The sequence below is a fragment of the Brassica napus genome, chromosome A3 (assembly GCF_020379485.1).
Source record: "Brassica napus cultivar Da-Ae chromosome A3, Da-Ae, whole genome shotgun sequence".
NCBI classification, from domain to species: domain Eukaryota; kingdom Viridiplantae; phylum Streptophyta; class Magnoliopsida; order Brassicales; family Brassicaceae; genus Brassica; species Brassica napus.
The window spans coordinates 16,112,782-16,134,020 of NC_063436.1; the positions used below are offsets into that span (position 1 = coordinate 16,112,782).

Sequence of the window (21,239 nt, forward strand, 5' to 3'; positions counted from 1 at the left end):
CATCTGGCAATGTCAAATTAATCAGTCAGTAAATAGAAAAAATATGTATATCAATATAGTCTGAATGGTAAACCAATCCAAAAGCAAAAACATTATCCACACGATCCAGAATCAAAATTTCAGAAATCTTAACAGCTAAACCACACATTCGCAACAAAGTAAGAACCTAGCGATCAAACCATTATGACTTGATTTCTAAATGATAAAACTTTGGAGAAATAGTGAATCACAAGTAACAAAAAATTTGAAACTCAGAAGACTCACCTGATGAAGATACAATAGCAAAACTAAGAACGAGACATGAAGAGTTTTGTTTTGTTTTTGTTGTTGAGCATTTTCTTGATAGCAAAAGAACTAAAAGACGAAGCAAATCACATGGCTTGGGGGTTCAAGAAGAAGTGAGTATGACTCCATGAGACTAAATGATTTATAAAGAACAATTAGTATAAGAAAATGTAGGTAAATAATAGAGAAGACTGACCAAACAAACAAAAAGTCCACTTTAGAGTTAGGTGACGAAAATTAGAAAACGTGTCAACTTTTGTGCAGATCTCCTAATTATCATATTTTTAGTTTTTATCATAAAATAGCACTTAAAATAAAAATCCTCAAGATAGTATTTTATTAATCAGTAAAAACATCATAAACTGTAAATCCTAGACATGATTACAGAATCATTCTAATTTATTAGTTTTATTACTTGTAAGAAATACTAAAATTCAGCTACATCAATTACGTGGGTACTAGATGAGAATTTGTGGATGATTTACAAGCGAATTAAAAGATGTCATGAAAATATAAAATGTGTTCAAGCCACTTATGTCTGTAAAAGTTTGCATCCCTCTAAATACAAACATAGCTTTCCAAACGATTCATACATACATATAAGTACATAACTAATATGCAACACAACTTCAACACAACACATAATTAAGCCAGAGTACTCTCTTCTTTAACTCGCATCCATTTCCTTGCATACTTCATCTAGAATGAACAGAAAGTCTCTCACAACCACGAATACTCTCAACACCTGAGCTTCCTCCTTTGCTGAATCTCCATGGAAATACTCTGTGACCTCTTTCACTGCAGAGATCACACAACCTTCTATTGTTTCAATCATTTTAATCTCCTCAATAGCCGTTTCCAAGAACCGCGTCATCGACTCTCTAAACATCCACCACCGTTGTTCTTCACCATCTCCATTCTCACCATTCAGTAGCAGGAGAACCTCACTAACTTTCTTGACTCCTTGATAAATGTCGAACACTTCACTTCTCAGAACACCATAGTCCATTTCTCCAGCTTTCTTGACTTCCACAAGGACTGAACTGAGACTTCCAACAGCTTGTAGTCCTCTGATGCCTTCTGATTCTATGATGCCGTGTACAACGGAATGCAAGATATTGGTTCTTCCAACAAACTCGAGGAGCGCCTCAAGGCTATTTGTTCCTCTCTCAAAGACAGCTTCAAGAAGTTTCAATAACGTTTTGGTGTTCCTTAGCTCCTCACAAGCAGCCTGCCAAAAGAATCAGATATACATAAGCTTACAACAGCATACTTGTCTATTGTTAAATTCAGTTTTTTTTAATACCTGTATAACGCCAAATGATTGTTTCAAGTTTTGAATCTTGGAACCAAAAGTAGCAACAGAGAGCAATGCATCAATGCGTTTGAACACAAAAGGTACATTAAGAATTTCCTTAAGAAACTTCTCTGATGGGGCAAGCTTGACATCACTATAGCTCTTCAACTTCCTTTCTTCTTCTTCACTCGGTGCTATTCTTGATAAACTCTCAAGAATCTCAACTCCAATTGCTTCATAGTGACCTGATTCAATAAATACAATTCAGATTCAACTCAATACAATTGAAAACGAACTGAACTTGTAACCAGTCGGCTATAAGTAGATTAACGTGAGTAATATATATATATATTATATATATATATATTATATATATTACTCACGTTCCATCGAAAACACACTGAACTTATAACCAAATGGCTATAAGTAGATTGACCCAAATTCTTTATATATCACTCATGTTCCGTCGAAAATGAGCTGAGCTTATAGCCAATTGGCTATAAGTAGATTGACTTAAGTTCCTTATATATTATTCATGTTCGATCGAAAACATGTTCCATCGAAAACAAGCTGAACTAAGCTTTGTAACTGATGATCTTACCATCTTGAAGTGCCTGAAGAACATCATTTGTGGTGAGATCAAGTCTTGTAAGTAGAAAAGCAACACTCTGACTCTTTCTTGGATCTAAAACTCTGCTTTCTTGATTCAGCATTGGAAGATCACAGCTAAGACTTCTCTGCTTCGGATTAACGTTTAAAGAGTTGAACTTAGTACTGTCCCATGTGTTTTTCCGACAAGAACTTGGTCGGAAAGGCAAAGGCTTCAGCTTCGTCTTTGGTCCTTCTGTTGTTCCTTCCCAACAACAACTCTGTGGCAACTCCGAGAAAGATAGTTTCTGTGCCATAAAAGACTGCGACGGCGGGACAAGAGGAGGTGGTACCGGCATGGGAGGCGGTGGCCGTCGCGGAGGAGGATGAACAGCCGCCGATCTGCTCTGCTCAGCTGAATCAAGCTCTGTTTCTCTAGAAAGGAACAAAGACTTGACGTTTCGACTGAGATCGTTCCACCTCGGCGGGGAAGTTTCGAGAACCTTCCGGAAGAAACGCTCCGGCGTGGTGGAGACTGAAGAGTACATGGAGGAACGAGCGTACGCGTCTGGAGTCTTGATCACGCCTCTCTCCGGCGAAGTAGAAGCAGAGGAGACTCGTGGGAAGCCTATGCTCTGGTTCCAGAGGCTGAACGCTCTCTTGTTGTTTCTCATCTGTCTCTCCGGCGAGATAATCGCCGGAAAAACAGAGGCTGAAGAGGGAGAGGGGGAGAAGTTACTGTACGGGTTTTTCCTCTGTTCTTTACTAGCTAGAGACGCTTGAGGCGAGTAGAAGTCGTCGTCGTCATCTTCTTCCTCTTTGAGGAAGCTACGAGCCGGCAATGGCGGGAGAGGAGAGATCTCCGGGGACTCCGGTTTGACGAAACGTGACCCGGAAGCTGAAGCTGAGACAGAGAGTTTGTTTTCAGTTGTGTTTCTTGGAGGGGGACATGGAGGAGGAGCTTGTTCGGGTGGTTTAGTTTCAGAAGCTAAGTTCTTGGATTCGTGACGACGGGTCTGCACTCTCCACCTTCCGTACAGGAACAAGGCGAGGATGATTGCCGTTGCGGCGGCGAGGAGGGCGGAGATAACCGGGATTAGGAGTGTTCTTGAAGCAGTGTGTTGTTTTGGGGAGCTAGGGAGGACGAGTGCGGAGATGTTCGCCGGGAATGTGAGGTCCGCGGGGGCGGGAGGAGGCGGCAGAGGCGTCGGGGGAGGAGGAAGAGGAGGAGAAGGAGGAGGGGAGGGTGAGCCGTAAGCTGGGAAGAACGGCAAGCCGCCGGTTACAGGAGCTTGTGAGAGGTGGCGGCGAGTGAAAGTGGGCGGTGAGGCGCAAGATAAGCGAGAGGAAGCGCATGATAGCAGGGAGAAGATGATGATGATGTAGCGAAGTCCTTCCATTGTGTGTTCTGCAATGCGCGCACTATCTGAGGAGGATGAAGAGTTAGTGAGTGACACTATGATAGTGTAAAAAGAGAAGAAGATTTAAGGTAATATTCATTTTGTAATTAAAAATAAAATCTATGTAAAAAGTGAAACTAATAGGGAAAGGGAAGAACGTATATGAAATGCAATAATTACGTGAAAACAAATCTGGGACCTCTCTTTTCAAAAAGAATCTTTTTGACTTTTAACGTTTTCTTTACTGGTATCTTGTCTTTCTATGCAAAATGATTATTAAAGGTGCTGACACCTTTATCTACGAGGAAAACAACTAAGATAACATTTCTACTGGTAGATACTGTTGTTTTTTCAATGTTACCTACAAAAAGAAAGAGGATGAAGTATCACATGTGATGATGTGAACACAAACTCGTAGCTGAAGACTTGTGCTATAACATTGGTGGAGGAATTAATATGCAAAAGTCCAACTATTTCACAACATCCAAGGATACAACTTTTCAACCATGGTCATGAGACAAGATTCACTCTCCTACTTCGAACTATAATGTAATTTAGTGGTTCTTTTCTTTTACTGTTTCTTTTTTCTTTTTCAAATGGGATTTGAAGAAGATGCAAGTTAGGATGATGAATCAGACCACTTTGGAAAGTAGACCAAGTATGTATGAATGCAACCTTATGAATGACCATTAAGATAACAAAAATCTTGAAATTTCTATAACTACAAATTTACACAGCGAAGACAAGTTACCTGACTTTATCTTAATGTTAGTGAAAATCATGAGCAAGTGTCGGATCCAGACAAAAGCAAATCATCATGTGAGCAAATGTCACATCCAACAGAAACAGGTCCCATCCTAGTACATCAGCTGGCTTCACAGTCTAAATATGTCTAATCCATGACACCAATGAGCATTTCCATCAAACGTTTTTCTCCATCTCCAATATTATTACCGTTGATAGATTTGATGATAATGTTTAGATTACACATATATACATCATACTCAGGAGTCAGGGGACAGAAGAAGTTATGGTTATAGGACCACAACGGAGACTGTCTGCACGAGGATGAAGCATCAATCTGTTACCCAGCTGTATTTGATTGAAGGCAAGCTGCATGTAAAGGATGTATTCTAGAATATGCTTCAATGTTTTGTATTAGCAAGTGGAGAACACTTAACCGATTAACACTGTTGTTTCTAATCCAGTCAACAGAAGAAGAGAATCCAATAATATTATATGAATTACAAACAGATATGTCTTTAAAACTCTTACAACTTCGCTTTCCATTTTATTGAGTTCGACATAAATATCTGCAACTTGTTTATCACACAACCATAAAGCTGAGATGAGAGAGAAGAGAGAGAGAGACTCAATTTGTAAACAAACATCAGGCTTTTCGTACTGCACAATCTACTCATAACCAACTGATTACCATTTGTGTATTCAGAGAAACGTTGAAGGACTTGGCTTAATGAAAGAAGCAACTTAGTTACCCCATACATTGTCCCAACCACCACCACCTGGTGCAGCCCCACCTTTAGGACCCTCAATGAAGTTCTGGTTTCCATGTGGCTGGTGTGGTAAAGGGAGTCCATTAGGCCCTTGTGGCGGCTGCTGCATCTTTCTAGGCTTTGTTCTCACACCAAGCATACGCAATACAAATCTTGCTAACTCTCCATATAACATACCACCACGATCAAATAGCTGAGAGATGAGACAAATGGTTAACACTTGAAACAACAAAACCAAGACAAACTAAATAGAAGAAAAATAAATGAACCTGAAGAAGAGCAGACATGAACATATGAAACGCCTGTGTGTTTTGGTCTATCAGCATCGCTACACGGCCAAAGAAATTCACAGCACCTTGCATCTGTCATCAACCAAAACACACACACTTTAATGTTATACACCAATGTTCAAGAAATCGCTAGTCGGTGATTAGGCGCTTTATAAGAGATTATTGCTTAATCAGGCACCTAGACCGATTTTATATAAAAAAAATCATTTTGTTTGAATCCGATTTTTAGAACATTGTTATATACAAACTCTTTAAACTTGCTAAGTTCTTTGATTCTTTAAACAACACAAACATAAACGGATGAACCATACCACGCGGAGAAACGATATCCAGAAGCCTGGAGGAGATGGAGGCTGATTAAAAGGATCATTAGGATCTTGACCACCATAAGGACTCATTCCCATCCCCACACCCATCCCCATACCCATACCAGTCCCCATACCCATACCATAACCACCACCAAAACTGCTGTTATACATCCCACCACCACCATACATCCCTGAACTCCCATACATCCCACCACCACCATACCCTCCTCTATTATACATGCTACTACCACCATACATCCCACCCCCATACGACGAACCATACCCACCTAACCCTGAACCATATGTACCTGAACCGTACCCGGAGTTCATACCTAGGTTTGAACCATAACCACCACCGTAAGTGCTTCCATAGGTTTGCTGCTGCTCCCAAGGCCTACTCGGCACAGGCCTAGTCAATCCATTCATTGTAGCGGCTGTGTTAGTCCTGTTAACAGACGAGACCAGCTCGCCAGGATTCGCTGTGCCAGAGGCCTCGACGGAATCAGCAGTGCTGGTGTTCGAAGGAGGCCTGAAAGGCTTAGGCCCAGATGTGTTGTTGTTGTTCCCTTCTTGTTCCCAAGGCTTAGGAGGACTTCCACCTACAACGTTGAAAACAGAGCATTAAACTGCAATCCGTAAAAACAGAGCATCAAATTGCAATCAAGAAGAGCCAATAGAATAGATCCACAGGTAAAAGAGATCAAATTGATTGAATACAACACTAATTCAATCACGTATACGACGAAATGTTCTCACTTTCATGATTTTTTCGAAGCGGAGAACAACACGAGAGAACAGAGCTGCAAGAGGATGATGATGATTTGATCCGTGAAAGATTTAAAAAGGAGAAAGCTTTATGAGTAGACTAACCTGATGTAGCCATAACGGAGAGGATTCGAGAGCTTTTTGGTAATTAATCTCCGACGCCTAACCTCAAGCGCGGAGAGAGGAGGAAGAAGAAGACAGATGAGGAGAGGAGGGACCTCGAAATGAGAGGAGAAAACAAAAAGATTACTTTCTTCTTTTAGGATATTATTATATTTTAGTCCCTGTAGTTTTGGTCTTTGCTAAAAAAAACCACGTAATAAACTAAAATAGAAAAGAAAAGCCGAGAAAGGATAAATATGAAAAAAAGATTTTAAAAAGATTTTTTATTACAAAAGATTCCATTATTAGACGGTCGGATAATCTCTCCACCCATCTCTCTGTTCCTGTCCTGTCTGAATCCCGGAATTGTCCGAAAATTGACACACTTCGGTGTAAACCTTTGTTGAATCTTTTAAGGAAAGGAAGCGAATTTTTGAATATAGAGATTTGGTGTTGATGGCGGCGAGCGCGAATCCGCCGGGGAACAATCAGGAAGGTTCGTCGGCGGCGCAGAAGGTGACGTCTTCATCTCCGGCGGCGAATGGAGCTGCTGTAAAATCGGTGGATAATGGTGGCAATACGACGGTGGATAATTCAGAGACGATAAGCGCGTTGAGGCATAATCCAGGGATCTCTGTTGATTGGACTCATGAGGAGCAGTCGTTGCTGGAAGATTTGCTCGCAAAGTACTCTTCTTTCTCTCCCTCTCTCTCTCTATCTCGAACTCTCTTCGTATTAGCTGTGTCTGAATTGTTAGCTTTCATGTGTAGATAGAGAAGCAGTGATCTTTTGGATGTGTTTAAAGAAATCGCGCTAGGCATTAATTAGGCGATTTAGATAAGATTATTGATTATGGAGACAGCCTAAATCAATTTTTTTAAATTTAAAATGGTTCTAGCAAAACCGTTTTGTTTAGCTAGACCGATTTTAGAATACTGATTATGCAGATGTGCCTTTGTTAATGATTGATGTTTATATATACAGGTACGCGTCAGAGCCTACGATTGTTCGTTATGCCAAGATTGCTATGAAGATGAAGGATAAAACTGTTAGGGATGTTGCTTTGCGTTGTAGATGGATGACTGTAAGTTTCTCTTTGTTCTACTTCTTGATCACTCTTCTTAATCTTTGGCTTTGTTCAGTACTGAGAGTGCACTGATTTGATGGATTTACAGAAAAAGGAAAATGGAAAGCGTAGGAAAGAAGATCATTCGTCAAGGAAGAGCAAAGATAAGAAAGTATGTGGAATTTGATTCATGTGTGCAGTTTTTATACTAGTTGAAGCAGGGCCGGTCCTGTTGAAACATTTGCAAAATTTAGGAAAAAACGCAAATTTGTAAAAAAAAAAAGAAGAAATTATATAAACTTTTAATAAATTGTATATAGCCCTTAAAATCTCAGGCTATAGATATAGTGAAGCTATAAATAAAAGAATGATTGGGGTCTTCTAGTGTGTAACTAGCTTGAAGTCTTAGTCTTATGATGTTTTTAGAAGTCTAAATCAGCAAATGAATCTCTGTCTTCACATATTTGTTTGGCAGGAAAAGACAACAGACTCTTCAGCCAAATCCTCATCTCATATGAATGTGCATCCGAATGGTCCTTCATATCCTCCTCCTATGATGCCTATAGATACTGATGATGGCATTTCATTTAAAGGTTTGGTTTGTCTCCAAGAATCCTAGTTTCTTTCATCTAGATTGGGTTTAGAAGAAATATTAAGTAGTGTCTTGTCTTCTTTGCAGCTATTGGTGGTGTGAGTGGAGATCTTCTCGAACAAAATGCTCAGATGTTCAACCAAGTTTCCACAAACTTCTCAGCTTTCCAGGTGAATGCAACTTCCCACTTTTCACCTTGTAGAGTTTTGTATAGTTTATTTGATTTGTTTCTTTCTTCTATTTGCAGATACATGAGAACGTCAATATCTTGTGCAAAGCTAGGGACAACATCCTCTCAATCTTGAACGAGTAATACATTCATTCAATATTATCTATAAGATCATTTCTATGCATTTTTTTCCAACTTGATTTGAACAATTTGTGTTGCAGCTTGAATGACATGCCAGAGGTTATGAAGCAGATGCCACCACTTCCTGTGAAGGTGAACGAAGAGCTGGCTAACTCAATCCTCCCTCGCCCGCCTCATCAAAAGAAGTCATGATGGATCTTATAGAGTCATATATGGTTTGGTTCTGACGAAAAAAGTACTCTCTCCACACCAGGATCAATGAAGATAGGATGGTGGTTTGATACATGTGAGTAGAGTTGTACTGTCGTTTAGGATGTGAATAGATTTCTACTGTTATGGTTAAAGTCTGTGTAAATTTGGTTTCAAGCTGAAAAGTTTGAGATCTATCCTACAGATGGTGCTGAGTTGTTAGTTTAGAAGGAAACAAATGTACTCATTATTTCTTGTAATAATAAAGCTGAATGTTCTGTATTACAACATGCAAGTCTGGTCCAATTTTGGCTTGGAAGCTTCCAGGAGCCTAACTCTCTCAACCTACAAGAAGACGCGCAAAGACATGAGAAATGTCAGTGTTGTGATCTAATCTCTTTTATGACTTCATCTTCTCTTCTCTCTCTCCTCTCTGGATCTGAAAGATGAAAGTAATGGAAGATCATGATGATGATGATGACGACAATGAGTTATATATGTTAAGTTTTATGAGTGTGTTTATAAAATATTTATGTCGTTTAAATTCGTTTTCTATTTATAGAACAAAAGTAATAGATGTGTCGTGTGAAGCAAGTTACCTTAAAGAACACTAGAGAACCGCTTGTTACATCAAGAAATGGTGAATACTTGTGTCATGGGAAGATTACTTTAAACATGTATCCTTGGAAAAGTAGTTCACAAGTGGTATAGTACTTGAGAAAATACGAAGTAAATCTCCCACGAAAAAATCACAATACACACAAAATTCTTCCACAACAATGTAAGGCCACAAATACATGTGTTTTATTTCTCTCATAATTATAAATCAACAATGCATGAATTAGATAACATGGGGATGAAAACAGAAAGAAAATATGAAACAAGGAAATTACTAAAATTTGAGAGCTACGAGGCCCATGAAAAAGAAGAGAAGAGAGGGTGAGAGGCCGTAGGCAGATGAAGGAGAAGGCGGGGACGACCCTGGACCTGGAGACATGGTTGGTCCAAATGCAGCAGGTCCTATTCCAAGCAACAAAAAATGGAAGATAAGTAGATTATTGACTCGAGTAGGAACATAAAATTAAATTATTGCAATTCATAGAGGGACTCTATAATTATTAATGAGTTAATTTATTTATTTGACGTTGCATAGAGGAGGGACTCTTGGCATGTTACAACACACAACTACACAAGTATTAGGCATGACTCGGGTAGGGTTCAAATGATTTGGATTAAGGTTTGCGACACGCTGTTCAAAAGCCAAGTACAATCTTGTACCACTTCCTAAACACAACTGTACTTTTTATTCGTCACAAATATTTTTTATATATCCTTTTTTTATATATATCCATTGATACGTGATTAATATGTTTTTATATATTCATTGATACGTGTTTAATATGTCAACTAACAGATTAATATTTCAAGATTGACTTTACCTAATTTAGTAATTTAAACAAGCTGATATTTTAAAATAGAAAGAAAGATTACCTGTATTATAATTAATGGTCGTGGTGGTCATGAACTGGTGTTCTCTCAACCTAAAGTCCGGCGAAGATGGGAAGAATTCGGCAGGTCCCCTAGCGTAAAGAAGCCTCTCCCGCGGCAGCTCCGCCGTCAATTGGAAACTCAGGTAAAGACGCGACGACACTGACTCAATCTTTAACGAGCCGTTGATGATCTTGAGATCTCCTTGGTCAGGTATCACTTCACCAGGTGATGTCCCTCCGAGCAAGTACTGTTTCGCGCTTCCGCTCCTGCTGTCGGAAGTAATCCACCCGACCACTGCGCTGCTTCCGACCATCTTACCGGTGGTCGAGAATCCGATCCCGATGTAGGCACTGGAATCAGGCGCCGATAAGATGAAACTCCATGTGTTTTCCACCGTTCTAGCATACTATGCGCGCCACAATTCAAAAAAGTGAGTTAATTTGGTAGGTGTTAAAAAGAGTTATTTTGATAAATGTAAATATATAAATTATTTTCTTTAAGAAAATGACAAATTGCAAAATGTTGATATTACAGGAGACATACAAAATGTAAGATGAAATCTAGAGCGTTATTTCATTGACTGCAATTTTTAAAAAGAATATACATTCATTTAAAAAATATATAGACATTCATTTTAATTTGATAAATGTAACTATATAAATGATTTTCAATAAGAAAATGTCAAATTACAAAATGTTGCTATTACAGGATACATGAAAAAATATAAGATGAAATCTAGAGCGTTATTTAATTTAGTGAATATATATATATATATATATATATATATATATATATTATTTTGAAAGTATACATATATTTATATTTTCACTGTTTCCTAAATGGGTATAAAAGATTATTAACACGTACTATAACATATTTGTATGACGAAAATAGAAACTCAAATGATGCGGAGAATAACCACAGTTCCAACACGGCAAAACGTATACTATATCCGATTAATTCGTACAACGGATTATATCTTGTTTATCTAGTGCAACTCCATATACTCTCTTTCGAAATCTATGAAGAATAATCAAATTTGAAAATGAAAATATGACGTACTCGGAGGATGTAATTCTGGACTCTCCAAACTTCCACGCATTGAAGGTGGCTCGAGTCGAAGGCGAGGTCCTTGAGAGGTAGAGTTGAATTGCACGAATCCGTAGCTTGCTGACCATTAACTATGGTGAATAGAGGTAGAAGCTGAAGAGCTATTAAGCTGGAGATGAAAGAAACAGAACAAAGCTTCATCTTCTTCGCTATCCCTCTCGTAATATCAATAATGAACGTAAAAGGAAATAAATGGAATGATCAGAATAATTACGATGAAAATGACTTTATATATATGTAGTGTGTGAGATAGTGTGAGCAGAAACAGTTGAATGATTCAACAAGGTGTACTGCTTATAATGCTTGTACTACTTCTACACGTTCTTCTATCTTACTAAGTCCATCGACTTAAAACGACCGTGTCTATCTCTCAATATCATATCTATTTCTTAAGAGAGAAAAATACAGTTGAAGGAGCGATGCATTTTGTAAGCCAATCACGCAAAATGTAATGTCACTGTTAATTATCAAACCTTGTGGTTTTTGGTTTGTACACTTTCGGCGACCAGAGTAAACGACTTGGAACAACAAAAATAAATCTTCTTTATTCTACCGAAAACAGAGAAAAGTCATTGATAATTAATCGGTTTTATTAGAGTATAAAGTCGGTTATGAGTCAATTAGATTGAACCGGTGGTTATGTGATATAAACCGGATAGTATAAATAGATAATAAACACTTTACACTTTTGGATCGTAACAAACTCTGAATATCTTCTTGAGCTCAAGCTCTAATATGGTATCAGAGCCACGAAACTCGCGTTTCCTGCGTCCCTTTCTCGGAAAACATTGTATACGACACAAGATAATAAACACTTTACACTTTTGGATCGTAACAAACTCTGAATCATCTTCTTGAGCTCAAGCTCTAATAGGTTTCGCTATCTCAACAAGCACCAAACCCCACCCACTAGCCTAATGAGTTCTCCATCAGCAGAACAAGGTGTCTAGGACTTGAAGTTCTTGTTGTCAGCAATCCTCGGTGCACTTCAGCTCTGTAATCCCTTGGCTGTGTCTGCTGGAGGATGGGCCTTCGGCCCACTCACGAGTCGGACATGAAAGAAGAAGCCCAATAACAAATGACCGGTCCAGCCGGATCGATAAACCCTTGGCGCACGCAAGGAACATATGCCTAATGGCGTAGGCTGTACTGACGGCCGATCGTAGATATAAACCTACGAAAGTAATAATACAAATGATGATCGCTGAACCAATCCTCTGACGCACAATAATTACGAAATAGGAAAGGCAGGCCAAGGAGAATATAAATAGAAGAACATTCAATGAAGAGAAGACACAGAAAAATATCCGGAGAAATTAGAAAAAAAATATAGAAAGAAACTATTCATCAACGAGTTTGTCTCTAAGACCACAAGTTCTTTCTATGTATCTCCATTCGGCATTTTGCTTACACTTCAATAAACGAAACTTTTGTCCCTTTTAATCTCTTTCAAACACTTGTTCAAGTATTCTAAACTCCCATTACCGAATTTAGGATTCAACACTGTCGACAGAGGCAGTGTCTTGTTGGCTAAAGCCAGGATCTGTTATCGTTTCGTCCCACAAACTATGAGAAAATGGCCACAAACCCTGGAATTGAAATCTGGTCCGTTTTCTATCCAATTTGCCGGTTAGGTTGTAAGATTTTGTAACCTGCTGTAGTAGAATCATCACTGGTTAGTGGTTAACTTCCGGTCAGACCCGGAATATAAATAAGCCAAGGCCTTGGGAATATCCGGATGGACTAGAGACTAATGGGCCTTTTTATATCTCTTTTCGGCCCAAACTTGTTTAATATCGTGATTTAAATAATGGATCCAAAATCGGAGTCCGGAACCGTGCCTGCTACTATTCCGAGGTCTCACTGCCGAAGAAGGTCTCACTGTGATTATATTATTAGCTGAAGTTCAAGCTCGATGTTTTGGGGGTAGGTGTTGATGTGAGCATGAACACTCACTTGAAGACGGTTAAAATGAGCCTTAAAGGGAAGAACCCAGTGACAATGGATCATCTAAGCTTGAGGGGTAACAACATACGCTACTTCATTCTTCCTGATAGCTTGAATCTGGAGACTTTACTTGTTGAAGACACTCCTCGTCTTAAACCTAAGAAGCCTGTTGCTGGTAATAATAATTATCCCTTCATTTTGATATATAAGTTTGTACAACCATAATAATAAGACTGTTTTTATCAATCAATTTATTCCTTTTTTTTGTTCTTAGGGAAGCCTGTTGGACGCGGCCGTGGACGTGGTGGTCGTGGCCGCGGTGGTGCTCGTGGAGGCAGAGGTCGTTAAATAGAGCACTGGGAACCCTTTTTGTGTCTGAATTTGTAGTAGGAGAATGTATTGAACTATGTATCTTGCAATGGGAACATCTGATTAGGTAAATGGTATGATTAACGCTCGTAAAGAAAGTTACTAAGTAATGTAAATTCATTGATATAGAAGATTTAGCTTTTCATGTTGTGAGAGCATGTACAAGTATTAGCTAATTGCGTGGTTTTGGAGCTCAATGCTTTTTTTATTCATGTGACAAATCTTACTATATAGAAAAAACTGTGTTATCTTTTCCATTAGTCTTCTCACATGATCTTGCAATTGGGTTCGTGATTGTAGACGGGTTCCTCGGTGTAACCCTTTCCGATATACCCGTAGGGATCACATGGGTGTGGATAGGAAGATGGCACACCATATACATAGTGCCATGGTTGATAACATGGCTCTGGCTTTTTCTCCTCGGGTTTCTTTGGTGGTTCGACTTTGTTTACGCTTACAAGCTCTGCAAAGGCTACTTTCTTCCTCAGTGTGTTGGTTAGACAGATCATGTCGACTTCAACACCGGTCACTTCAATCTGGTTCCTGTGGTCTCCCTTTATTTCCGCACCTAACACGCCTGTAGACCGTTGCATTAGCTCGTTAGATTCAGCAAGGATTATGAGAAGTGAATTACGTATGGTTTTGTATCGTTGTTACCTTGAAATTGAACCGCAGTTTTCATTGCTTTTGCTCGTGTTTTATCATCAGTCATAGAGATTCTTATCAGGATCTTTTGCTGCACACGATTTGAAAACCACTTAACATCACAAGAGAAGTCTATTTCACACACACACGCACAAGAGTATCCTAGTTGGTACTTTTTATTGAGTACACATACATACCTTCATGTTATTGTCTTCTTCACGACCGGTATTGTGAATGATCAGAGATGATTAGCTTGAGAGTTCGCTTTTGAACGTTTGATGGGATGTTGCTAGTAAATTTTTGGGTTTCTCCGGGTAAACAAATTTGAGGAAGTATAAATAAGTGTGTGGATTTTTTCCAATGGGTCATTGTCATGCACCAACGGAATAGGATAGTTTGATTTTCGACTTTCATATCGTTCCTTACTTGTTTTATTTGTTCTAGTTGACAATTGGTACAAGCTTCTTTGTCAATTTTTTTTAATTTAGGAAAATCGTTGCTTGATTAGGTCAATAATCAGATTAAATAGTTCCCAGTGTATCTCACTATAGTTTTGCCAAGATTAAAATAAAATTCTAATATATACATTTTTGGTATTTCAAGACTTAAGATACTTCTTCAAAGTTATCTCATATCTCTGAGAATATTTCATTTAGTTATGAAGAAATATCTCAATTTTTGAAATAACCTTTAACATCATTTCATAGATTAAACATTTTTATATTTTATGTTGCTCAAAAAATTATTAATATTTTATTATAATATATGTTAATAATTTTAGTGAGATACGAAGTGTGACTATGTTCTAATTAATGATATATATAAGTGCATTGTCTAATTGTTTTATATATCCATGGCTCAAGAATTATATTTTTTTTGTCAATATCTGCACAATGATGATTAATAAGTTTTTTTCTCATCATCAAGTTGTACTTACGTAACAATTAGTGGAGCAATTTTAAAAGATTATAAAAATAGTTATTTGATTGGGTCAAAAAATCATACTAAATAATACATACTGTACTATATTTTAAAAATATACCATTGTCTTGATTGTTATATATATATACTATGCATGGCTCAAGAATTATAGTCTTAATCGTTAATAGGTTTGCTATCCAGTTGTACATACAAAATAATTAATGGAACAAGTGTGTCCAAGTCTTGGTCTCCTCTAGGGTGCATGCTTCCCTCTCTTTTCCTACTTAATCAAAAAATAAGATTGGTTTGACTGCTAACCTGACATCAATTTGTATTAATCAAATAGTATATGCTTGACTTGCAATATGTAAGGTCGGTAGTCATATTCGATTTTCCAGTTTTATGAAACGGTCAAATCATAAAAATAAAAAATAAATAAATGGTTCTAGTTGTCTAACCAGTGTGAGTCACTGACAGTGGCTGCACAAAAATGATTTGATCAACTCATTATTGGCATCAATAGACAATAATCATCAGTAACAGTTTAACATTTAATCTTCTTACCAAAGAGAATGTATAATCATATTAAACACATCGACATATAGAACAATAATTATAGTTTTATAAGCAAAAAAAAATAACGTATAGAACCATAACACAAACATAAAATATTTGATGTTTGAAGCATTTATCACAAACCTAAATCAATCAAAGGGAAGAATAAAAATCAAATATCTCATGGGCCGATATATTAAAATCATTCTGGCCCATCAACAAAACTGAAAGAAACCTTTTATAGTGGATAAATAATGTGGCCCATTATGGTCAACTCCCATAAATGCGTCTCTATCTAAAACGCCGTCTCAAAAGTGTTGCGTTCTGATTCGTCTTCAGTTTTTTTATTCCCTTTGATTCTTCTCTTCATCCTCTGTGTCGTCGACAACGATGGCGGTGCACACTGTTCGATCACCCGCCACTCATCTTCACACTGGAACCTCCAGAAACATCTCACCATCCCATCGCAATCCAAACGACGCCATCCGATTCAGCTTCAGATCACCAAAACTACGCCGTTTCATATCTGTATCGTCGTCACTCCGTGAAGGCAGCGAACATGGCAAAAAAAACTCCGTCAGAGCTCTGGAAGTAAAGAATATTCCGGAAGAATCACCTCTCCTTCCTAGTACGAATTTGAATTTTCACTTTCCTAGTCATTAGCTTGAATTAGCATCGACGTTGTTGGTAACTGGTAGTGTTTGTCTTTGTGTTCTGTCTGTTTTTAAATATCAGAGCCCTTATCATCAAACCAGCTCGCGGAACCTGTCTCCAACGGCTCCCGTGTTCGTGTAGCCTATCAGGTAACATCAATGTTATAATAAATTACTAGGCACTAATTGCTTTTAGGGAACCACCAGGAGGTGGTCTAGTGGTTGGCTCGCTCTAGGGTGCTAAGCAACAGTTCATTTTGTGGCCACGTGTATATGAAACCAACTTATTCAATTTGTAGTGGCAGTCCATCCATGAACCGCACCACTTTTTGGAGATTAATTTAAGCCTCTCTATACCCTCGAAGTTAAAAATAATAATAATATTTATTATTATTATTAATTTACAGGGATTATTGATTAGACGGACAACTAGACTGAGATTTTGAATGTATAGACCGATTTAAGATAAATCTTTTCGTTTATGTGCCACTTAAATAGGGAGTAAGAGGTGCGTACAGTGAATCAGCAGCTGAGAAGGCATATCCAAATTGCGAAGCTGTTCCCTGCGAAGAGTTTGACACTGCTTTTGAGGTTAAAAATCTCACACCAATAACTAACTATTGAGCTTGGTTTTTCTATTACACCAACCTTTGTGTTCTTGTTTTAGGCGGTTGAGCGGTGGCTTGTTGACCGAGCAGTTTTGCCAATTGAGAACTCTTTGGGTGGAAGCATCCATCGAAACTACGATCTTTTGCTGAGACACAATCTGCATATTGTTGGGGAAGTTAAGTTAGCTGTTCGCCACTGTTTGTTGGCTAACCATGGTGTAAAGCTTGACGGTTTGAGAAGAGTGTTAAGCCATCCACAGGTAGTACACCGCATCACATGTCTTTGTGGATTTTTAATTTTCCGTCTCTTGGTTTGAACTAAAAGCTTTGGATCAGGCTCTAGCTCAATGTGAAAACACGTTGACTAGATTGGGATTGGTCAGAGAAGCGGTAGATGACACTGCTGGTGCTGCAAAGGTTAGTTTTATGTTCTTCAAGTAATGTTTTTATATTCATTAGCTTATTATTGAGTTAATTGATTTATTTTTTTGCAGCTAATTGCATTAGAAGGTTTGAGTGATGCAGCAGCAGTTGCCAGCGCCAAAGCTGCAGAGATATATGGATTGAGCATAGTTGCTGAAGATATCCAGGTTTTTTAGAGTTTTCTTTTGCCTTTACCATGATTTTACACTTGTGGTTTTATTTGATTGTGGAGTTCAATTCAATTTAGGATGACTCTGATAACGTGACAAGGTTTCTGATGCTCGCAAGGGAACCTATTATCCCTGGAACTAACAGGCTTTTTAAGGTGAGAAGCTCTAATTTATCTCCTGAAATGCAAATGGAAAAGTGACTTTGGTCTTCTTGTAGACAAGTATAGTTTTCTCGTTAGAGGAAGGGCCTGGAGTGCTTTTCAAAGCACTTGCTGTGTTTGCCCTTAGGCAAATCAATCTCACAAAGGTCAGTTAGTACACTCAAATCTTCCTTTTTCAGTTTGTGCAGCCTTTGAGTCTGGTTCTTATGGCTAACAATCAGTTCCTTGTGGATTCGGTCAGATGGAAAGCCGACCTTTAAGGAAAACCCCTCTGCGAGCATCTGGTGGGCTAAAGTAATTTCCCTCACAACCCACTCCTTTGACTCCTCTTGTACTAGTTTCTGAACAATTATGAAGGATTTTCTCTGTTTTTGCTTGGCAGATACTTTGATTATCTTTTCTATGTGGACTTTGAAGCATCCATGGCTGATGAAGTTGCTCAAAACGCACTTAGGCATCTCGAGGTAAAGCCTTTGTTTCTTTTTTACCTGGTCAAGTAGAATATCACTAAGGCTCTTGTTTTTTTGTAATCCTACAGGAATTTGCTACTTTTTTGCGGGTACTGGGAAGCTATCCAGTGGACACAACAATGCTCTAATCATTTCCAACATGTAAGTAGTTCATTAGTTCACCATATTAGCATCAGTCTACATATTAGCATTAATCTTTGAAAACATTGCTATGCAGATCCAATGTATAAGAGCCTTAGACATATGGTGACGGCCAAGGAGTCACCGGTTCACCTTGCGAGACATTGCTCTCCAGTTTCCTTAATTTTAATCGTTTCTTCTTCAGAAGATGAGCTTTGTTGTTTTAGAAGTAAGAATAGTCAGATATCAAAGACAGGATTAAAACAGAGTCATATACTCAAAAACAAGATTAAAGAACCTTTATACACTTTTTGGTGTTTGCATCCATAAATAGAGACGATGATGTTCCTAAACAATAAATCTTATAGACAGTTCTATCAAACATTGGGAAGGTGAGGGACTATAACCGAAAAAAGGAGAAAATAGGGACTTCAACGCAAAAAAAGAAAAACTATAGGGACTATAATCCAAAAAGAGAAAGAATAGCTGCGTCTTGCGCTATAAGCTAAAACAGCTTTGTTGGATCCTCACTCTCTCGACGACGGCGATGAAAGTAGCGGAGAAGATTGTCATCCTCTGGAATGAATCCGACGGATTCGCGGCGACCATCGCCGATGCTCTGAGCACTAATCCAACCTCCTCTCTTCGTAAACTGTAAATTAGATTCCTCCCTTTCTCTGTCTTTTCCCGGCTCACTAACATTGTAATCCTTCCGCAGAGAAGAGCAGATCCACCTTCCGTTGGCTAATTACGGAATCGAAGACGGCGGAAGCGGCGGGAGTGTCGTTCACTTCGTCGATGAAGATGGAGCTTATCAGGTTTTAATTGCTTCTTCCGTGTGGGGTGACCTGTTTAATATGAGAACTGAAAGTTAGTTAAGCTGAAGATTGTATGTATTCGACTATGTTTAACTTGCAAAATGAAGCTGAAAGTTAGTTATTGATCAGTTCTTAGTTAGTCTTATGAGAAGGAGGGAAGAAACTAAGTTTATTTTTGTGTGCTTGTGTTATTGTAAGTTTAGAGGTTACATGAGGTATTGAGGTGTTGATGATACTAGTGAGTGGAAGCTCTAATAGTAATGCCTTTTCATCAGTCTTTTGGAGTACCTAACTTATGCTATGGGGATGCCGTCTCTAAGCTAAGCTTGATCAGGTTTAATTGAGAGTTTGTTTGGCTTGTAGTCGCTGCCTGGTGGCTTCTAATCTTCCGTGGTCTCACCCTGTTTGACTTTCATCTAAGAACTGAGATTCCGTTAGTGCTATTACTGTAGTTAAGCTGAAGAATGTATGATTGGATTCTTGGTGATATGCGACTGTTATTGAGTGATTTGTGTTCGTTTCTCGCTTCACTAGTTGATGACCTGGTCGATTGTAATTACCCTAAATTTATGGCGAAATGAGAAAGAAACTAAGTTGATAATGGCGAGTGGAAGCTCAAGTAAAAATGCCATTTCATTAGTCTTTCTGGTACCTAACTTATGTTGTGGGGCTACCGTATAAGCTTGATCAGGTTTTATGTTTTAGTGATGATGATCTAGCCTCTTGTATCATTTGTTCATCATCATCACTGTTATAATTGTATTGCAAGACTTTATTCTTGTTTCCATGTTGAATGTGCATGGTATGGGACCGTAGATAAGAGTCCCTCCGTGGACTAATAGCTGAATGTTTTATGAAAATGATGATTATTTATAGTATTAGCTTTATGATTATTTCTTTTTTTCTTTTAGGTCTCTGTTTTTCTTCTTCGGAGCTATGAGCCTCCTGCGCTAGTGTGTGCAATGAACGAACTGCTTGACATGATTACAAGGGAATCATCGGCTCTGCCGACTATTGTGGCTCCTTTCTTTGTGGCGGCATCTAAGCTTAAGTTCAATAACAAGTCCCTTGAAGCAAGCAGCAGAAAAGCTAGTCTTCGTTACGTTCAAGTTGGTCCAGAAACAGAAGCTACCAGGCTGTTTGCTACTCGCGTCGAGAAACCACCACCGTTGATGCAGATCCTTCATGAGCCTTTGTCATGCTTGCTTCATCTAGCTCGTGTCAAATGCTTGCCTACTTCCATTCTCATAGGGCAGAGAAGTAGTAGCGTATCTCATACAGCACTAAACGAAGAGCTTCAGGTATTTTTTTTATTTGTATATCCACTCATACACTGTGAATATTAATTGGAATGAAAATCTATCAACAATTCTTGAGAGATGGTGGATTTCAACTGAATGTGTGATTGTCATCACAGGTGATCCATGAAACAGGGGAGCTTGTGGCTAGTTGGACCGGACTGTGTTTTGCAAGAGACAGAATCAAGTGGAGCGCATCAAAGACGTCAAAAGAAGAGGAAAGTCCATGGAGAGCTCTTTACGGATAATCTTTCTCAGGTCAGGTCTTTTTTTTCATGGCCCAACACTACTGCTACAGTATGGGCTGGGCCTTTGCACTTAAGTTACCCTATTGTTGTAGCTCTTTGTTAAGACACTTTTGCTCAGCTGAATCAAAAACCATGTTACTATGCTTTCCTCTTGGGATTTCTATAAGAAACGAAGAGTTTTTTTCAGCAAATCTTAACATTAAGCATTTAGTGATTCTGATTTAAAAGGTTAGGTTGTGTCAACTCACGAGATCTTCTTCTCCTTAGGTCAAATAGCTAATGATATCGTCCTAGGAGTGGGATGTTTTAATATTATTAATGATTTATGATTATTGGTGGGAGAGGCATATATAACTGAGAAAAATGTGGTGTGAAGTTTAGAAAAGGCACTCATGGAATAGTATAATAAGTTAGTTAATGTTATCTTAAAGGAAAATTAAGTGAGTGCCGTCAGCTCTAAGGCGGGGGTTTTATATTGGAGAAAGGAATACGATGTTTTTGTACGATAGTTCGGATCGTCTTAGAA

The 21,239-nt window shown here is 38.5% G+C and overlaps 8 protein-coding genes across 8 annotated transcripts; 4 read left to right on the top strand and 4 right to left on the bottom strand.

The window, feature by feature from the left end:
- Positions 1–777: 777 nt before the first annotated feature.
- On the bottom strand, positions 778–3,891 carry LOC106389004 (formin-like protein 10). Its single transcript, XM_048776323.1, has 3 exons — positions 2,184–3,891; positions 1,592–1,827; positions 778–1,516 (listed from the first exon to the last, which is right to left on the bottom strand). Exons 1-3 carry the CDS (start codon positions 3,568–3,570, stop codon positions 953–955), a joined length of 2,187 nt encoding a protein of 728 aa, XP_048632280.1. The 5' UTR covers positions 3,571–3,891; the 3' UTR covers positions 778–952.
- Positions 3,892–4,788: 897 nt separating this feature from the next.
- On the bottom strand, positions 4,789–6,789 carry LOC106389003 (peroxisomal membrane protein 13-like). Its single transcript, XM_013829189.3, has 4 exons — positions 6,553–6,789; positions 5,686–6,281; positions 5,354–5,446; positions 4,789–5,277 (listed from the first exon to the last, which is right to left on the bottom strand). The coding sequence occupies exons 1-4, from the start codon at positions 6,563–6,565 to the stop codon at positions 5,059–5,061; spliced, it is 921 nt and encodes a 306-aa protein (XP_013684643.2). The 5' UTR covers positions 6,566–6,789; the 3' UTR covers positions 4,789–5,058.
- Positions 6,790–6,829: 40 nt separating this feature from the next.
- On the top strand, positions 6,830–8,988 carry LOC106389002. The gene is made up of 7 exons (XM_013829188.3): positions 6,830–7,235; positions 7,534–7,633; positions 7,725–7,787; positions 8,091–8,208; positions 8,295–8,377; positions 8,455–8,516; positions 8,598–8,988. Exons 1-7 carry the CDS (start codon positions 7,006–7,008, stop codon positions 8,707–8,709), a joined length of 768 nt encoding a protein of 255 aa, XP_013684642.2. The 5' UTR covers positions 6,830–7,005; the 3' UTR covers positions 8,710–8,988.
- Positions 8,989–9,490: 502 nt separating this feature from the next.
- Positions 9,491–11,516, bottom strand: LOC106385682 (cytochrome b561 and DOMON domain-containing protein At3g07570). The gene is made up of 3 exons (XM_013825588.3): positions 11,260–11,516; positions 10,198–10,603; positions 9,491–9,726 (listed from the first exon to the last, which is right to left on the bottom strand). Exons 1-3 carry the CDS (start codon positions 11,446–11,448, stop codon positions 9,599–9,601), a joined length of 723 nt encoding a protein of 240 aa, XP_013681042.2. The 5' UTR covers positions 11,449–11,516; the 3' UTR covers positions 9,491–9,598.
- Positions 11,517–12,883: 1,367 nt separating this feature from the next.
- LOC106385957 (small nuclear ribonucleoprotein SmD1a-like) lies at positions 12,884–13,749 on the top strand. The gene is made up of 4 exons (XM_048777003.1): positions 12,884–12,912; positions 12,969–12,982; positions 13,238–13,429; positions 13,529–13,749. The coding sequence occupies exons 1-4, from the start codon at positions 12,884–12,886 to the stop codon at positions 13,600–13,602; spliced, it is 309 nt and encodes a 102-aa protein (XP_048632960.1). The 3' UTR covers positions 13,603–13,749.
- Positions 13,750–13,880: 131 nt separating this feature from the next.
- Positions 13,881–15,815, bottom strand: LOC106386863 (heavy metal-associated isoprenylated plant protein 16-like). The gene is made up of 3 exons (XM_048776325.1): positions 14,466–15,815; positions 14,281–14,359; positions 13,881–14,200 (listed from the first exon to the last, which is right to left on the bottom strand). Exons 1-3 carry the CDS (start codon positions 14,469–14,471, stop codon positions 13,890–13,892), a joined length of 396 nt encoding a protein of 131 aa, XP_048632282.1. The 5' UTR covers positions 14,472–15,815; the 3' UTR covers positions 13,881–13,889.
- A 226-nt stretch (positions 15,816–16,041) lies between these two features.
- LOC106385680 (arogenate dehydratase/prephenate dehydratase 2, chloroplastic) lies at positions 16,042–18,659 on the top strand. Its single transcript, XM_048776324.1, has 12 exons — positions 16,042–16,372; positions 16,480–16,547; positions 16,896–16,988; positions 17,065–17,265; positions 17,342–17,422; positions 17,500–17,595; positions 17,676–17,753; positions 17,816–17,905; positions 18,001–18,053; positions 18,142–18,223; positions 18,298–18,370; positions 18,447–18,659. The coding sequence occupies exons 1-11, from the start codon at positions 16,135–16,137 to the stop codon at positions 18,355–18,357; spliced, it is 1,140 nt and encodes a 379-aa protein (XP_048632281.1). The 5' UTR covers positions 16,042–16,134; the 3' UTR covers positions 18,358–18,370; positions 18,447–18,659.
- A 96-nt stretch (positions 18,660–18,755) lies between these two features.
- On the top strand, positions 18,756–20,904 carry LOC106389001. Its single transcript, XM_013829187.3, has 4 exons — positions 18,756–19,003; positions 19,068–19,167; positions 20,079–20,468; positions 20,585–20,904. Exons 1-4 carry the CDS (start codon positions 18,897–18,899, stop codon positions 20,711–20,713), a joined length of 726 nt encoding a protein of 241 aa, XP_013684641.2. The 5' UTR covers positions 18,756–18,896; the 3' UTR covers positions 20,714–20,904.
- Positions 20,905–21,239: the final 335 nt, after the last annotated feature.

Excerpts from the sequence above, each read along its gene's own strand:
- LOC106389004 (XM_048776323.1), bottom strand. The coding sequence starts at position 3,570 with ATGGAAGGACTTCGCTACATCATCATCATCTTCTCCCTGCTATCATGC. Across the intron at positions 1,828-2,183 it reads TCTTCAGGCACTTCAAGATG|GTCACTATGAAGCAATTGGA; the intron begins GTAAGATCATCA and ends TTATTGAATCAG. Across the intron at positions 1,517-1,591 it reads AATCATTTGGCGTTATACAG|GCTGCTTGTGAGGAGCTAAG; the intron begins GTATTAAAAAAA and ends TTCTTTTGGCAG.
- LOC106389003 (XM_013829189.3), bottom strand. Across the intron at positions 5,447-5,685 it reads GGATATCGTTTCTCCGCGTG|ATGCAAGGTGCTGTGAATTT; the intron begins GTATGGTTCATC and ends GGTTGATGACAG. Across the intron at positions 5,278-5,353 it reads TCATGTCTGCTCTTCTTCAG|CTATTTGATCGTGGTGGTAT; the intron begins GTTCATTTATTT and ends CTCATCTCTCAG.
- LOC106389002 (XM_013829188.3), top strand. The coding sequence starts at position 7,006 with ATGGCGGCGAGCGCGAATCCGCCGGGGAACAATCAGGAAGGTTCGTCG. Across the intron at positions 7,634-7,724 it reads TGCGTTGTAGATGGATGACT|AAAAAGGAAAATGGAAAGCG; the intron begins GTAAGTTTCTCT and ends ATGGATTTACAG. Across the intron at positions 7,788-8,090 it reads GGAAGAGCAAAGATAAGAAA|GAAAAGACAACAGACTCTTC; the intron begins GTATGTGGAATT and ends TTTGTTTGGCAG.
- LOC106385682 (XM_013825588.3), bottom strand. The coding sequence starts at position 11,448 with ATGAAGCTTTGTTCTGTTTCTTTCATCTCCAGCTTAATAGCTCTTCAG. Across the intron at positions 10,604-11,259 it reads TCCAGAATTACATCCTCCGA|TATGCTAGAACGGTGGAAAA; the intron begins GTACGTCATATT and ends TGGCGCGCATAG. Across the intron at positions 9,727-10,197 it reads GACCATTAATTATAATACAG|GACCTGCTGCATTTGGACCA; the intron begins GTAATCTTTCTT and ends TGCTTGGAATAG.
- LOC106385957 (XM_048777003.1), top strand. The coding sequence starts at position 12,884 with ATGGCCACAAACCCTGGAATTGAAATCTG. Across the intron at positions 13,430-13,528 it reads ACCTAAGAAGCCTGTTGCTG|GGAAGCCTGTTGGACGCGGC; the intron begins GTAATAATAATT and ends TTTTGTTCTTAG.
- LOC106386863 (XM_048776325.1), bottom strand. Across the intron at positions 14,201-14,280 it reads AACTGCGGTTCAATTTCAAG|GCGTGTTAGGTGCGGAAATA; the intron begins GTAACAACGATA and ends AACGGTCTACAG.
- LOC106385680 (XM_048776324.1), top strand. The coding sequence starts at position 16,135 with ATGGCGGTGCACACTGTTCGATCACCCGCCACTCATCTTCACACTGGA. Across the intron at positions 16,548-16,895 it reads GTGTTCGTGTAGCCTATCAG|GGAGTAAGAGGTGCGTACAG; the intron begins GTAACATCAATG and ends CCACTTAAATAG. Across the intron at positions 18,224-18,297 it reads ACGCACTTAGGCATCTCGAG|GAATTTGCTACTTTTTTGCG; the intron begins GTAAAGCCTTTG and ends GTAATCCTACAG.
- LOC106389001 (XM_013829187.3), top strand. The coding sequence starts at position 18,897 with ATGAAAGTAGCGGAGAAGATTGTCATCCTCTGGAATGAATCCGACGGA. Across the intron at positions 19,168-20,078 it reads ATGAAGATGGAGCTTATCAG|GTCTCTGTTTTTCTTCTTCG; the intron begins GTTTTAATTGCT and ends TTTTTCTTTTAG. Across the intron at positions 20,469-20,584 it reads CACTAAACGAAGAGCTTCAG|GTGATCCATGAAACAGGGGA; the intron begins GTATTTTTTTTA and ends TTGTCATCACAG.